This window comes from Meles meles, chromosome 11 (genome assembly GCF_922984935.1).
Source record: "Meles meles chromosome 11, mMelMel3.1 paternal haplotype, whole genome shotgun sequence".
NCBI lineage: Eukaryota > Metazoa > Chordata > Mammalia > Carnivora > Mustelidae > Meles > Meles meles.
In genome coordinates, this window is record NC_060076.1 from 48,322,142 (window position 1) to 48,338,957 (window position 16,816).

The 16,816-nt window shown below is 44.1% G+C and overlaps 1 protein-coding gene across 4 annotated transcripts in view; it reads left to right on the forward strand.

Moving 5' to 3' along the window:
- Positions 1–15,957, forward strand: part of LOC123952882 (cyclin-dependent kinase inhibitor 2A-like) — a 28,330-nt gene extending 12,373 nt beyond the window's left edge. For 3 of the 4 annotated variants that reach the window (XM_046022500.1, XM_046022503.1, XM_046022502.1), the window contains exons 2-3: positions 13,171–13,477; positions 15,805–15,957. In XM_046022500.1, the coding sequence (XP_045878456.1) occupies positions 13,171–13,477; positions 15,805–15,830 (333 nt within the window). In that variant the 3' untranslated portion in view covers positions 15,831–15,957. Of the gene's footprint in view, positions 1–9,421; positions 9,551–13,170; positions 13,478–15,804 lie in introns of those variants that run through there. The other variant, XM_046022501.1, reaches the window with a different exon arrangement.
- The last annotated feature ends 859 nt before the right edge of the window (positions 15,958–16,816 follow it).

Below are 16,816 nucleotides of genomic sequence, written 5' to 3' on the forward strand. Positions count from 1 at the left end.
GGACCCTGAGATCATTACCTGAGCCAAAGGCAGAGGCTCAATCCACTGAGCCACCCAGGTGCCTCTGGGCTTTTCTTTTCTGATCTATGAAGGAGGGATAATACTCTCTATCCCACAAGACAGTTTTGGGATTAGAATTGATATATGTAAAGCTGTTTAATGCTTGTCACATAGTTGGGTGTTCAATAAATGGCAGCCATTGTGATTTTCTTGGCAATTTTGAATGAATTTCCTATTGTCCCTATTTCCCTTAATTATATGCCTTATTACTTATTTTATTCCTCAGGATGAGGCTAATTCTCAAAATCTGTGCGGGTAAACAAATTATATACACAAATACACACTATAGATAGATTGATAGATGCACATATACACACAAACTATGTTAATGTTTTAGTTTTCCTAACTGGCCAAATAGCAACAGATAGATATAAGTAATTCACTTCAGAAACTTCTCAATAGGCAAAAGCAGACATTTACAAAACAGCTGAATTCTGGAATGATTGTTTTCATGAGCTGCAAAGATTCCTCATTTCATAAGTACCCACTCTATCGATTCTTTTAACAGCAACTCCCTACATGGATTTAAAATCACACTTGTTTTGCACACAACTGGGAAAAGACATCTGCTATATAACATGTACTACACTGCTAAGCCGTCCTCAAAACGATCTTGGGAAGATGACAGACACTGCAGATTCTATACCCAGTTAATACTTTGGAAACTAAAGTTGAAAAATTGTGACTTACCTATAATTATGCATCAAGTTCATTATAAGTGAAGTCATTTTGAGTTTCGTGTTCCTTGCCAAAGTCCTGTCTGAGAAAGAGGAGAAAAATTATAGTAATTCTGAGTGAATGGAGATGTCATGGAGTCCCTAAAAGAATGCCTTACTTATAGCAAATATTCAATAGTTGTGCTTTATTGAACTCAATTAGAGAATATTACAAGGGAGAAGGAAACATCTTCCATCTTGGATCTTCCATAGATCCATCCTGGATCCCCTTTTCTCAGCAAACTTGTTGGAGGTCTGCTCTGTTTTCTCAGGGGTGTCGCTTTCATGTTAAAGGTGCCTTTTCTTCTTGTGGAAAAATAAATAAAGGAAAACTTAGTCTTTAATTCTTTACCATTTTTCTTGTAAGGAAGGCCTTGTTTCTCATTTAAAATACCCAGATTGGACACTGAAACCTCAGAATTCTTATGCAAGGGTTCTTCAAGGAAGGAGCTGTTTCTTGGTTGAACAATAATCTTTTGAGACACAGTCTTTATTATACTTGCTTTGTAAATGGGGATATTGAAGCCAGAATAATGTATGGCGTGCTCAAGGTGATAGGTGGTGGAGCTAGGCCTGGGGCTCTATTTTCCTTACATTATTAATTTCTTCTAAATTAAAGGGGCGCATGACATTATTCTCCCATTGCCTTAGTCTTCAAATAGTCCAGCATTCAATCCTAGAGCCCATCTCTAAAGACTTAACTCAGCTGTGTCCAGAAGCTCTTTCACAGAGCATACCTTGCTCTGATAAGGTATTTCCTAAGAACTTTTCCTTAATTATGGGATCCTCTCCGGAGCCGGAAATACAGCATCTTTTCTCCGGTAACACAGGTCTGAGGTGTCAGTTACCAGAGTGCATTTTCCTTCTCCTCTATTCTTTTTTTTTTAAGATTTTATTTATTTATTTGACAGAGAGAGCACAAGTAGGCAGAGAGGCAGGCAGAGAGAGAGGAGGAAGCAGGCTCCCTGCTGAGCAGAGAGCCCGATGTGGGGCTTGATGCGGGCCTCGATATGGGCCTCGATGCGGGGCTCGATGCGGGGCTCGATGCGGGGCTCGATGCGGGGCTCGATCCCAGGACCCTGAGATTATGACCTGAGCCGAAGGCAGAGGCTTAACCCACTGAGCCACCCAGGCGCCCCTCCTTCTCCTCTATTCTTGATGCAGACTCCCCTCAAGAGCTCATCCCATTTCAAAACCACCTTCCCCCTCCAGAGAAGCAAACATGTTCATGGTTGTTACCAATACACCCTCTTGACTAAGGACCCTTCTTTTGCACCCACAGCTTAAAGCTAAGTGCCTGAATACAGTATCTGTCTTCAGTTACTCTTTGTCAAAATTATGAATGATGGTTTTCAGAAAGGCAACTCTTGTCTAATAAATGTATAATATTCATTTAATTAATTAGAATGGCTAATGTATGCACATAGTACAAAATTCAAGCATTACAAGTTGCAGAATGTGAAAAAGAAAGTCTCAGGTCCATTCCAATTCCTCATTTCCTTCCCCCACAGTTAACAGATTTTTCCGTATCTTTCCAGAGATATTCTATGTATATTTTATTTTTAACCTCAAACTGTATTTTGGGTAACCGTTTAATGACAATACTAATATTGAATATGGTAAAGAGACACATGCTTTTAAACACAGCTTTTGTGTGTGTTTCCCTTGATATCATAACCTCAAGAAGTACAAAGAATAGAGCAAGATAGATCTCATTTTAAAGATATGGACATTGAAGCTAAAATAGTCTCGAAGGAGTTCATAGTCAAAAAAGCAGTTCACTAGATACATCAGGACTGTCACTTGGTCCCAGTTCAGAGCTGCTTCTCCAACACTTTTTATTTTCCAAATAAAGTAATATTACATGATACGTTTGCACACAATGCATATCATACCTTGCCAATCCTGCAATGCCTTGTCAGAATCAGAACCCAATTTCAAGATATTACCTTCTCAAATATCTTTGTATCTCTTTCTGGTGATGTGTTAAATTAATAGTCACATCTAGAATGACAATCTGAGCAGCCCCTTCCAGGCTCCTCTGAAGGCTTTTTTTTTTTTTTTTTAAGATTTTATTTATTTGACAGAGAGACACAGCCAGAGAGGGAACACCAGCAGGGGGAGTGGGAGTGGGAGTGGGAGAAGAAGCAGGCTTCCCAGCCAGCAGGGAGCTTGATGTGGGGCTCCATCCCTGGACCCTGAGACCACGACCTGAGCCAAAGGCAGCACTTAATGACTGAGCCACCCAGGTGCCCCGAAGGCTATTTTTCCATTTTATTTTCCAACTTCTCCCCATACATCCCAGTGAATTATTTTCAGTGTTCCCAAACTTCCCCACGCTTTCCACCAAATCCTTAGATTTGTAGGGTTACTGGGGTAGCACCATTGCAAGGCTTTCTTTAAGTAAAATAGGTTCTCTTGTCGTGTCATGATCTCTACCCTCAGCTGGGTTCTCCAGCCTGATGAAATATTTCTCTAAGTCCTACTCAGCCCATCCCTCTCTCCTCATCACAGATATTCTAAATCTCCACCACTCTCACTTCCTTTTTTAAGCATAATTTTCATTTAAGTTCCAGTTAGTTAACATACAGTGTAATATTAGTTGCAGGTGTACAACTTAGTGATTCACTAATACTAATATTAGTTTTGGGTGTACATTTAGTGATCGTATGATTGCTTACATACGATACCTGGTGGCCATCACAAGTGTCCTCCTTCATCCCCATCACCCATTTCATCCATCCCCCACCCCTCTCCCCCTGGTAACCATCAGTTTGTTCTATATACCTAAGAGTCTGTTTCTTGGTTTGATTCTCATTTATTTCCCCTATGATCATTTTTTTTGTTTCTTAAATTCCACATATGAGTGAAATATATGGTATTTGTCTTTCTCAGACCAACTTATTTCCCTTAGTGTAATACTCTCAAATTCCATCCACATCATTACAAATGCCAAAATTTCATTCTTTTTGATGGCTGAGTAATATTCCAGTGTATGTGTCTGTCTGTGTGTCTTCTTTATCCATTCATCAGTTGCTGGACACTTGGCCTCTTTCCATAATTGACTTTTGCAGATATCACCGCTATAAACATCAGGGTACATGTATCCCTTTGAATTATAATTTTGTATTCTTTGGGTAAATACCTAGTAGTATGATTGCTGGATCAAAGGGTAATTCTTTCTTTCTTTCTTTCTTTCTTCTTCTTTTTTTTTAGAGAGAGGGAGGGACAGAGGGAGAGAGAATCTCAGAGCAGACCCTGGAGCCCCATGCAGGGCTCAATCTCGCAACCCTGAGATCATGAACTGAACTGAACTGAAATCAAGAGCCCGACATTTAACCAACTGAGCCACCCAGGCGCCCCAGGGTAGCTCTATTTTTAACTTTTTGAGGAACCTCCATATTGTTTTCCAGAGCGGCTGCACCAGTTTGCATTCCCACCAACAGTGTAAGAGGGTTCCCCTTTCTCCACATCCTCACCAATACATGTTGTTTCTTGTGTTAACTTTAGCCATTCTGGGGCGACTGGGTGGCTCAGTCAGTTAAGCATCTGCCTTCAGCTCAGGTTATGATCCTGGGATCCTGGGACTGAGTCCCACATCAGGCTTCCTGCTCAGCAGGGAGTCTGCTTCTCTCGCCCTCTGCTGCTCTCTCTGTCAAATAAACGAAATCTTTTTAAAAATTTTAGTCATTCTGACAGGTGTGAGATGATATCTCATTGTAGTTTTGATTTGCATTTCTGTGATGATGAGTGATGTTGAGCATCTTTTCATGTGTCTGTTGGCCATCCATATGTCTTCTTTGGAGAAATGGCTATTCATGTCTTCTGCCCATTTTTAAAGTGGATTATTTGTTTTTTGGGGGGGTGGTATTGCATTTGCTAAGTTCTTTATATATTTTGGATACTAGCCCTGATAAAGATATGCCATTTACTCTCGCTTCCTAACCCACCATCTTATCCTCACTGCAAACAAGCCAGCCTCTTCGTTCATGAAAGGAAGTGCTTCAACTTCCTCCCTGCCCTGACCTTTTCTCCTTTCTCAAATCTAGCTATATCTTCTGTGTCCAAATTTATGACCACTCCCTGTGCCTTGTACTCCTTTTCTTCCTTTTTAGGGACCTCGGGTCCTCAGAAACACCTTATCTTTCCTGGGTCCTCAACTGCCCTTTTCTCCCTTCTAGCTGTCCTTCTCTTCACCTGGCACCTTTCCTTGTGAGTGCTTAGGTTTTCTCCACCCTTCCACTTACCTCCCGTCTCACTATATTGCTATGAACTATCACAGCTAAGCTGGGGAAAAACAGTCCACAAAGTGTCCCCCACTTCCTTGCCATCCCATACATCCCTGGTTTTCCTTCTGACAATCTGAGCTGCCCTTCCTAGGCTCCTTTGAAAGGCTCTTTTTCCAGGAGCTTATATCTCCAGCTTCTTACCATATATCCCAGTGAACAATTTTCAGGGGTCCCAAACTTTTATGCCTTTTCACATGCTCTCACCTCTGCTTGGAGCATCTTTCTCTTCCTTTTATTGTCTTCATACTCCAAGACAATAGGCCTCTCTCCAAGACTTGGGTCTGCTTTCAGCATCCATGCGGCCTCTGCCCAAGCCACCAGAAGTTTGGTTCCCTTTTCATTTTCTTGTGTCATCCTCTGCTTCCCCTTTGCTCTTCAACACACATTACGTGTAATGCCAATTTAATACCTACAACAACTGTTTGAAGCAAGTACTATTATTATCTCATGTATAAGGATGGGAAAGCAAACCTAGATGCAGTAACTTTGTTCAAAATTATAGAGCATTAAATGAAAAGTACAGCTTTGAACTCAAGCAGTCCTACTCTAGAACCCATATGTTTAACACCCCACCGCCACCACACCCCGCCCTTAGCCTCTGAGTTTGTTGAATGAATGAACGAGTGTTACACTTTTTCTTAAAAAACAGATCAAAATTGAACTAAGTTAAAATTTCATAGCATAGATTTGCAAAACTGCCAAGGGAGCACAAACTTAAATAAGGCCACGGCATTCTCAAGGAGGAGGAAAATTAAGTTTGGGAATGATAATATCAATATGGAACAAAGTTTAGGATTCATAAAGCTCTTTGGCTTCATGATCTCATTTAATCAACCTGTGAAATATATTATGAGTCCCGGGCAATCTGAGGCTGGAATATCCAGCACCAGGATCCTGGGATTTATATTTTATTTCTTCAAAGGTACTGGCCCTCAGTCTGAGCCGATATGGAAGAGTAAGTTAGGCGTATGGTAGGTTCTTTAAAAGAAAAACCAAGAAAGTTTTACACTATTATTAACCACTTATTTACACAAGATTTCTAATGGAGTAGGGATCAATTTCTAGAACTAAGGGGCCACACCCAAGGATGCCATAATCTTTTGGGAGCTCTACTGCAGGTGTCAGAGCTAGGATATACCTGTCTAAAACCTGTTCTTGGAAAAAGGCAGCCTCCATGTCTGTATATAATTCATCCAAGGGTGGTTTTATTTGGTTCCCTCATGCATTTCCTTCAACAACAGTAATCAAATATATTGCATAAGAGTTTAATGAGTTCTCAAATAGGAATCAATAGGTGAGTTTTAGAAGAACTTCTGAATTCCCTGAAAGTTATATTCAGAAATACATGTGCAAATAGGGTTGCCTCAGTGGCTCAGTCAGTTTAGCATCTGACTCTTGATTTCAGCTCAAATCATGATCTCAGTGTCATGAGATCAAGCACCCCTCCCCTTAGCTCAACAAGGAAACTGCTTGAGATTCTCTCTCTCCCTCTCCCTGTGCCTCACCTCACCCCTTGCTTGCCTGTGCTGGAGGGAGCTCTTTCTCTCTAAAATAAACATATAAATCTTTTTAAAAATACATATGCAACTGAACACACTACTTTAAAAAATTATGGCACACTTTATTTTTTGAGGCGATGGTCTATAGTTTTCAACGGATTATCAAAGGCCTACTCCCCCTGCTCCAAGATTAAGAGCCATTATTTTAGTGATGGAGGCTAATATTAATACTGGTCTTAAAGCCAGACACATTATAAGGGAAATCTGTTCCCTCCTTCCCAATACCACAACCACTATTTCCCCCTTCCCTGTCATACCATACCTTAAGCTACGTTAAAGAATTTTATGTTCTCAACCACAGTTTGATTTTCCCACACCATTGCTGCCCAGATTACTGGGAGGTGCCTGGAAGAAAGTGTAGAAAGCACAACAATTCATATTTTTAGAACAGATTTTACATCCTGTAAGTGTTTTAACTGGCATCATTTAATTTTTTTTTAGTAATCTCTAAGCCCAATGGGGGCTCAAACTCATGAGCTAGCAATCAACAATCATATTCTAGCAATCAACACTCATATTCTCTACTGACAGAGGCAGGCAGATGTCCCTTAAGTGGCATCATTTTATTTATTTATTTATTTTTAAAGATTTATTTATTTATTTGACAGAGATCACAAGTAGGCTGAGAGGCAGGCAGAGAGAAAGAGAGAGAGAGGAAGAAGCAGGCTCCCTGCTGAGCAGAGAGCCAGATGTGGGGGCTTGGAGCTCGATCCCAGTACCCTGAGATCATGACCTGAGCCGAAGGCAGAGGCTTTAACCCACTGAGCCACCCAGGCGCCCCTCATTTTATTTTTTTAAAGGTTTTATTTATTTATTTGAAAGAGAGCACAAGCTCTCTTTCTGCCCAGGGTGAGGGGGCAGAGGGAGAGTCAGACTCCCCACTGAGCAGGAAGCCCGACTGGACTTGGGGCTCTATCCCAGGACCCTGGGATCATGACCTGAGCTAAAGGCAGACATTTAATTGGCTGAGCCACCCAGGTCTCCCAATGGGTATCATTTTAAAACTCCATGTTTTGCCTGAACTAACAGCAACTGAAAGTGTTTTGGGGGCTTGAAGAGAAGTCAACCAGGGACTGAAACATAAATTTTGAGTAGGCTGTGTTATCTAGTAAAGATTAAGCGTGTGCTTTAAGACATCAAAGCCTGAGCGATCCAACTTTTAAAAATAATATGTATTTTAAAATATATTAGCCACAGGAAAAAGTAATAACCACAGGTAAAATTAGAACCATGCTGGATTTTCTTTCACTCTTAGTTCTGTTTAACTTTTTACTAAATATGAGGGTGGTGGAGGGTGTCCTTTATCTTTTCAGTGATTAGGGTCTTCTTGGTCTTCCCTTTCATATAATATTCATAATTCTCTCCAAACCATTTTATTCTCTGTGCCTCACAGCAAGCCTGTAAGAGAATCCTCAAAATGTAAAATTTAAGAGCTAAGGTATTAGCTTAAGATGTGCCACGCTGTTCTAAATATGTTCATCAGTTCATTTAAAACAACAGCCGGATGAAGTAGGGACGATTCATAGCCTCCCATTTAATAACTAAGATAATTGTGAGGTTTTTCCAGTAGGAAAGAGAGATTGGGGGGATGGGCGGGAGAGGAGCGGGAGTCTTTCCATCAGGGGAGAGCGCCTTTCTGCTCTTCTCCCGAGGAGGCTCTGGACACAAGTGAATATGATAGACTCTGACTCACTAAGCAACTCTGTTTCTAGAGCTCTGAGCACTTTTTTCTTGTGTAAGAGTAATAATTTATTAAGAGCAGAGTCTGTCAGCCCAATAACTCTCTCGCCAGCTTCCTCCTTGTTGGCAGAAATCTCCATCATCTCTGTTAAAATAGACCTCATCTTCTCAGTACAGACCAACCCCTGTACAAAGCACCAGTACTGGGCATTGCACAAGTTTGGGAAACCTTCGCCCTCGTCATCTATTTCACAGTGTGTGTGTGTGTGTATGTGTGTGTGTGTGTGTGTGTGTGAGGACAGGCTGCTGGCAGGTGGGCAAACTCCCCCAAATGAATGTTTGAGCAAGGATTTCTAGCACGGTGGACTCAGCACGTGAACGCAGGTGTTGAACGGTAGAAGAGGGAGAGTTATCTAAAAGTAGGGAAGCCTCATAGTGACACCAGTGATACCTCGGCAGGACTCTGACTACCAGGAGTTTGCTGTTTCTTCTGATTAAAAGAGGAAGCAATGCTTTGCCTACGACATCAAACACCCTGGTTCGAAAATAAGCTGTTAGGAATCCTGTGCGGCTTTCAAATGCGAGAGGTTGTGCAGGGGAGGAAGGAAAGAGCAAAGTCGCCTTAACCCACTGAACTCGCTCTGAGATCTCGAGCGTCTAAGCTGGGGGCAGGGGGAGCACCCGCCGGGGGGGGGGAGGGGGAACGCGGGCGGGGGACGCGGGGTAGGGGTGGCGGCGGCGGGCCCCGGGCTCCCTCCCCCAACGGCTTTGTCACGCTCCCGGCGCCAGCCTCCGGGGCAAGCCCGGACAGCAGAGGCCCCGCGTGGGGCGATTTCGGGCGGGGGGGGGGGGTGGAGAGGCGGGCTTCACGTTCACAGCGAGTTCAGAGCGAAAGGCGCCTCCTCGGGGAAGCAGAACGGCGCTCTCCGGGATGGCAAGACTCCCGCAGGACTCCTCCAGGGGGCAAGAGTCTGGGGGTGGCTTCCGCCGGTCCCGGAGGTGGAGAGAGGAGGGGCGGGCTGGTCACGCGAGGCTGGGGCGGGCCACTGGCGCCCGAGTGCGGCGGAGGGGAGGGAAGGAGGGAGGGAGCCAGCCAGGGGGGCGAGCGCTGGGGAGCAGCATGGAGCCCTCCGCAGACAGGCTAGCCACGGCCGCAGCCCGGGGCCGGGCCGACGAGGTGCGGGCGCTGCTCGAGGCTGGGGTGCAGCCCAACGCGCTGAACCGCCAGGGTCGGAGCCCGATTCAGGTGGGTGAGCCAGCCGCCCTGCCGGAGGAGGGGGAACGGCGGGCGACTTTGGAGCACAAGGTTTGTAAGAGAGTCGGAACCAACCAGCGTTTCGATTCTCCGTGAAGGGGAGGCTTCTTGGTGAGTTCTCAGGTGGATCTTGGAGCCGAGACCTCCCCGTGTCCACGTCCTGGGAGCTTAGGAAGCCATAGAGCAAAACGAGGAGGCACGTGGGGTGAAGATCCCTAGAGTGGTATGGAGATGGGGAGGGGGTGAACCTACTCGTGTTAATACAGTCCGAGGTATGTTCTTTATCTGATACACGGTTGCGAAAGTTTGCTGTAAAAAGCAAGATTTTAAAGAATGGAAGGTTTGTTTGGCCCACTAGCCCGGCACTCAAAGATCCCCGAAGGGAGCTGATCGTCTGCCTTGGGGGGGGGGGGGGGGGAATTGCAATTGAAACCTTCTGCCGTGTAAATTGAATAAATACCAGTTGAAATTATTCAGAAGCAACTATATATTGTGTTATTTTTACTTTAACCGAGTAAGGAAAATATATGCTTGTTCTAAGAATTTTGGTAACACAGATATATATGAAGAAAAACATTTGTGTGATCTTGCCTGAAATAATGTCGTCAACTTAGTTACCATTTTGAAGGAATCTCCTATTATTTTTCTCATTTTTTACTTGCTTGTTATAGATTAACTTATTTGGGACAGAGTTTTCAATTCCTCGCTGTTCAAAAATGTCGTTTCTCCCCTCCTCGCTTCAGTTGTGTGTAGGAGTGGGCGTGGGGGGGTGTTTATTATTTGTGGTGGTTGTTTGCCTTCACTAACTTCCTAAATCCAGGCTAAAAAAACGATTTCTTCTTGGCAGTCACCACCCTAGTTTTATTCCTAGTGTCAATAGTGATTTCTGATTCTGAAAAATTAAATGTATGTGAAACAAAGGCTTACTGCACAAATTCCAGCATAACAAGACAAAGGAAAGTAACTGTACCTGCAACTTCACAGATTTCCAAGTCGATCTTCCTTTCCCAAAATTATGCTACATAGGATAAATTTTATACTTTAAAATACAGATATAAAAATAAAACCAAAATGCCTTAAAGTCTGAGGTTATTTGGGATTTAAAGTGTGAAAAGATTTTGAGAGGCGAGAGATCGTGTGATGGTAAAAGAAAAGCATGAGTCCTTTAAAAAGAATGCATGCATGATTCCTAATTTCCCCTAATTTTGCTTGGAGACTGTGAGTTTAACCTTGAAGTTCTGGAATATGTTAGAAGAGACTTCATGTGTTTAAATACAAAAAGAAAAAATGAGAATTGGATAATTAGTTTTAACAATTTTTTTTTTAAAAACTAGGGAAGATAAGAACGTAGAGAAAAGGGGTCATGATTTTGGTTTAGAATCCTAACCAAACTTGTGTTTAATATAAAACTAATTAGTTTATAGAAAATTTTAATTAAAGTTAATGTCTTACCAAATGGATTTAAGCACTCTACAAAAATTCATTTATTTTTTTTTTTGTTTTGGATTGCTATTAAAATATTTAAATGTTAGGTTTCCTTTCATACTTCAATACTGCAAAGGTATAATGAAAACCTGTAAAATCATTTAAATGATGAAGTACTTCATTGGATTCAAAAAATGTTTCATCTATTATATTTTCATCTGCATTATACATAGCATGGAAGTTGACTTCTCCTAAGAACAAATTTTAGACATGAGTTTTCTAACTCTGGCACTTGCCGTACAGCTCCCAAGATTATGGCATCCTTGGGTGTGGTCCCTTTGTTCTAGAAACTGACACCATAATCTATTAGAAGTCTTGCATAAGTAAGTAATGGACTAAGTTTTTCTTTTAAAACAGTGAATTGTTCTAATCCACTGCAATAGTTTTTATTTTTGTAGCTGTAATTTGGTTCATTTATATTTTCTCTCTTTTTGAAAATTAAATCAGTTTCACTTTCTCCAGGACAAGGAGCAACCAGTATACTATAACTTATTATGTTTCCTTGGTTTAGAGAAATTAAATAATTAATGTTTAATGTAGAATGTAGTTAAAAATAATTGTTCTTTATACAATCACTATTTTCTAGCTAATATCTAATAATGGTTGACCTAAAAAAGAATTGTCTCACTATCCACCATGCAACACTCAAATTTTAAGGTTTCTGTGATTGTGGATACTATTTAAAAATTCCCCTTTGGACTCTGAAAAACAACCAGAGGGTTTTGAAGGGGCGGGGGGGGGGGGGCGGGGGGGGAGGTTGAGGAACCAGGTGGTGGGTAATAGGGAGGGCACGTACTGCATGGAGCACTGGGTGTGATGCCAAAACAATGAACACTGTTATGCTGTAAATAAAGAAATTTAAAAAAATTCCCCTTTGGTAGTGACTTTGTTTCAAAGATGATTTATGAACAAAATGAGGGGACCACCTCCTGTTTGATCTCAAAGTGTAAACTTGGGAAGTTTCTTAGTTTCCTTTCTGCTGTGACAAATTACCACAACTTTCGAGTCTCAAACCAACATAAATTTATTATCTTGTAGTTCTGGAGGTCAATAGTCTAAAATGGATCCATAGGGCTGCATTTTTTTTTTTTTTGGAAGTTCTAGAGGAAATCTGTTTCCCTGTCTTTTCCAGCTTCTAGTGACCATCAGCATTCCTTGGCTCATGGCCCCTGCATCTTCTTCTAACCTCCATTCTTAGTTCTTTCTTCTGTAACCTTCTTATAAGGAAACTTATGATTACATTGGGCCCTTCCTGACAATTCACATTAATCTTCCTCAAAATACTTAATTTAATTACACCTGCCAAGTCTCTTCTCCCATGTAAGGTAATATAGTTACAGCTTTCAAGTGTGAGTTAGTAGACATCTTTGGGAGCATTATTTAGCTTACCACAAGAAGGTATTTGGAGGCTGGTCAGAATTCAACATTTTGGGAAGCTAAGTGTAGATTAAAAGTTTTACAAGAATTTAAAAAAAAAAGTTTTACAAGAATTAAAGTTCTGTTGTTGTTTTCATTTTTCACTTTTTAACATTTACCGTGTTCTGGGCTTGGATATACAGCAGGAAACCATATAAAATCTCTGGACCTTACATAATTTTTTATCAAAATGAGAGGGGAAATACAGGAGGTTAGGCTTAGAAGCTAGTTTGTCTCTCACCCTTTTGTTATTGTCTGTCGCTCTGGCAATGTTGTGTGTGTGGCTGGAACTTTTTCGCAAAAAACTTTTTCGCAAAAGTTTGCAGAATATAATGGAATTCAGTGTGTACAGAAAAATGGAATGAGTAGGAGACCTGGCTAAGGGAGCTGGCAACTGAAAGCAAATAGAGTAACTAGATACCTGTGGCTTGTATTGGGCATCTGCACGGGGTGGAGGCTTCACAAATAGCTTCTTTATTCTTTTTTTTTTAAGATTTTATTTATTTATTTGACACAGATAGAGAGAGATCACAAGTAGGCAGAGCAGCAGGCAGAGACAGAGCGGGGAAGCAGGCTTCCTGCTGAGCAGAGAACCCGATGCTTGATTCCAGGACCCTGAGATCATGACCTGGGCCACCCAGGCACCCTAGCTTCTTTTTTCTTCCCCCTGCCACCCGTCCCTGCCCTGACCACTCTGCTCTCTCTGGCAGGTCATGATGATGGGCAGCACCCGCGTGGCCGAGCTGCTGCTGCTCCATGGCGCCGATCCCAACTGCGCGGACCCCATCACTCTCACCCGACCTGTGCACGACGCGGCCCGGGAGGGCTTCCTAGACACGCTCCTCGTGTTGCACCGAGCCGGGGCGCGGCTGGATGTGCGCGATGCCTGGGGCCGCCTGCCCGTGGACCTGGCTGAGGAGCGGGGCCACCGCGCTGTCGCCCAGTACCTGGGCGCAACCGCGGGGGGCACCGAAGGCGGTAGCCACTCCCATACGGAAGTTGCGGAAGGTCCTGCAGGTGAGGTGGCAGATTTAAGAGTTGAAACTCAGGGGGCACCTGGGTGGCTCAGTGGGTTAAGCCTCTGCCATCGGCTCGGGTCATGGTCCCAGGGTTCTGGGATCGAGCCCCACATCGGGCTCTTTGCTCAGCAGGGAGCCTGCTTCCTCCTCTCTCTCTCTGTCTCCCTCTCTGCCTGCCTCTCTGCCTACTTACGATCTGTGAAATAAATAAATAAAATTAAAAAAAAAAAGAGTTGAAACTCAGAGAGCTTCTGCAACCCACTGCACTTCTTTTTCAGAAAAGAACCTTGGCTCCGGGAGAGCAAGGTCTCGGGTCTCGCCTCAGCTCTCACACTGCCACCCTGTAGGACAATTCCACTGTCCCAATGGACTGCCTCGCTTGGGCTGCGGACAGGAAATAGCCTAGATGGATTCCACAAGTTTAAGCCCATCCCACAAACCGTGCCCCTATTCCCGCAAACACTCACCGTCCCCGACCTCAAGCCCTAGACTGTGTAATATTGACGACTCAGGAAGCTAGGGTCTAGTGGCCCCTCTTCCTCCAAACTAGCTGGCAGCAGCATCCATTCGGCTACCCTCGGTTTCCGCATTAGCATACCCAGGTAGCTGGACCAGCCCCACAAGCATTTGCATGTGGCATCGTCTGGCAGAAATCCATCACCCCCAACTCTACTGCAAAATTTGACTAAATCTGACCCTCTACTCTATGCGGTGTTGTTTTCCAGAGCTGCCCAAGGGAGAGAGACCTCTCCAACTCTGGCAGTCTGTACGTGGGGATTTGCTGCATTCTCTGAGAAACAGAGAGCCTCTCTTAAGCTTTTTCTTCTCTTCGAGAGAAATCGCTGAGAAAGGGAGATGGCCATGTGATCCTCTTTGCCTTCTCCTTCTACAACCACAAAGCCTTCTTCTCTTGCGGCACCCCTTCTCCACCTCCACTCCTATTTGCCCGACGTACCAACTTTACCGATTTTTTCTGAAGGGAGAACGATTTTATATATGTGAAATTAACATGATATGTAAGGTAAACCAAGATAGATTCCAAGATCTATCCCATTCGGGCTCAGAATTCGGGCACTAGACCAGAGATGCAGCGAGTTTTGCGCTTTCGGCGTGGGAAGTTCGAAGATCTCCTTTGGCCTGCCCACCCTCCCTCTCCACCAACTGTAGTTCCCGTTGGAACAACAGCGCAGGGCAAGGGACCAATCACAGGGCCTGTTGCGCGGAGCGAGAACGGGGAGGAGCTGAAGAGCCGAGGAGGATTAGAGCACTAACTGGGCCATAGGCCGAGAGAGTAAACCTTTATAAGCAAAACTAGGAGATCTGACCCAAGCACACAAGTCCGTCCACTTCTTTCTTCCTACCCTCCCTCCCTCCTTCCTCCTCTTTATCCAACTACATAATCAGCTCCATTTTAGATGGGACTTAAAGTAAATGAGACAAAACAGGAGTCCTGCCCTCATAGAGCTTACATTCTGGGAAACATACTTTAAGCAATAAGCGTATTTTCAGAGATTTAGTTTGTTAAGACCAATGTGATGGATACGAGTGAAGTCTGAACGGGAAGGGGGGCTCAGAGTGGTCAGAGCGCTGACGGATGAAAAGAGATTAGCTACTGGAAGCCTACGCACTCTTAAGGTTAAAGCCGCTGGTTTAGGAGGACAGAAAGGAGGGCTGGAGCGTGCACACAGCGCCATCAGAGAGGAAGGTCAAAGAAAGGATGTTAGGTCGAAACGTGGATTTTGTTTGAGAAACTTTAGAAAGCCATTAGCGGGTTCAGGCGGAGGACCCTGGGGAGAAAGACGACAGGACTGGAGCCCAATGTTCCTATACTGCCCCGCCGCTCCGGAGCCTCAGGGCCCCTCAGCTTACGCGTGTCGCTGAGTCGCTCCGCGCCAGGTGCAAGAGACGCCTGCCTATATGCGAAAAGCCAGGCGGCATTTTCATGGCCGGTGCCTGGCACTGAGTGTGGCATGCCCTCAGCACGCCTTATATACCTGGGTTTCCCTGTCGCAAACTCGCCGGCCCCACGTGGCCGCGCCCTGCCTGCCCTCGCCTGGCGGGCCCGGAGCTCGGCGAGCTTCGCCAGCCGCGCAGTGGACGCGACGCGCTGTCGGCGGGGCTGGGGAGGCGGGCGGCTGGCAAGGTCCAGCCTTCATGGACAGACCTGTGCTGAGGGGTGGTGGACCTGGATTAGAGGCCTGCGAAGCTGGCTGAGAACCTTGCTCGTAAGCATTGGAATACCAGGTGGGGGAGATCAAGAGGGGAAGGAGGGATGGGTCGCACATTTCTAGTTTCTAATGTGTTTTTTCTTTCTGCCATCTGCAGACAGCCAGGACTTCAAGAATGATTGAGATCTAAAGACACCTCAAAATGGTCTGATCTTCAATCAACCAAAGTGAATTACCCCACCCCACCTTAATTGGCATTTATCAAATAAAGCTTTTTAAACTGTAGACTGCTTCAGATAAATCTGCCTAATTCGTCCCCTAAATTTCCATTTGTATTTCCATTTATACATTGCTATAAAAGAAAAAAATCAACACTGTTTCTGCCTTTTTATTATTGGGCCGGAGTCTTCTGGAACAAGTCCTTTAGGCCTCTGTGGGCAGTTCCTCTTTCCAGCCTCGCACCCGCAGGACACTGTTGTTATTACAGGCATTTAGCGAACTACGGATCCGAAACTTAAATGGGTTACATGGCCTTTCCTGTGTCAAACAGCCATCAAGTGGTAGTGCCAAGGTTCACTTTTTTTAAAAAAGTGTTATTTTGTTTACTCATTTATTCAGCCAACATTTATGGAGCACCCCTTATGGAACCTCACCATGAGGAGGGAGGAGAAAGACATCAATTAACACATGACTAGACATTTTAACACCAATTTCACTGACTGGAAGCTAGTATTTTTTCCCCAAAAGATATGTGTAGGCTGCAGTAAGAGTGCACAGCATGGACTGGATTTCAGACTTCTGGATTTTAGATGATAAAATGTCAGGAGCTGGGTCTTAAGATGGATGAAATGGGGTAAAAATTTGGTGAAGAGAAACTCTATGGAGACCTCAGAATGACAGACTCACACTACTTAGCTGGCTGTAGGAGCTGAGCCTCTCAAGGTTTGGGATATTTTGCCCTAAGCTCTGCGGCAAGCATGTGACAGAACCAGCACACCGTGGTCTACAACCACAGAGCCAGGCTCCGCAGCCTGCTTGGGTGTTTGACTGAACTGCCCCCAACCATGTCCCACCCAGCTTTTGGAAACTCCCCCACAGCAGCTCCAGAGGGCTGTGAAGTAGCTACTGACTACCACTCAAACCAAAAGCAATTCCAGCTTCTCTACCAC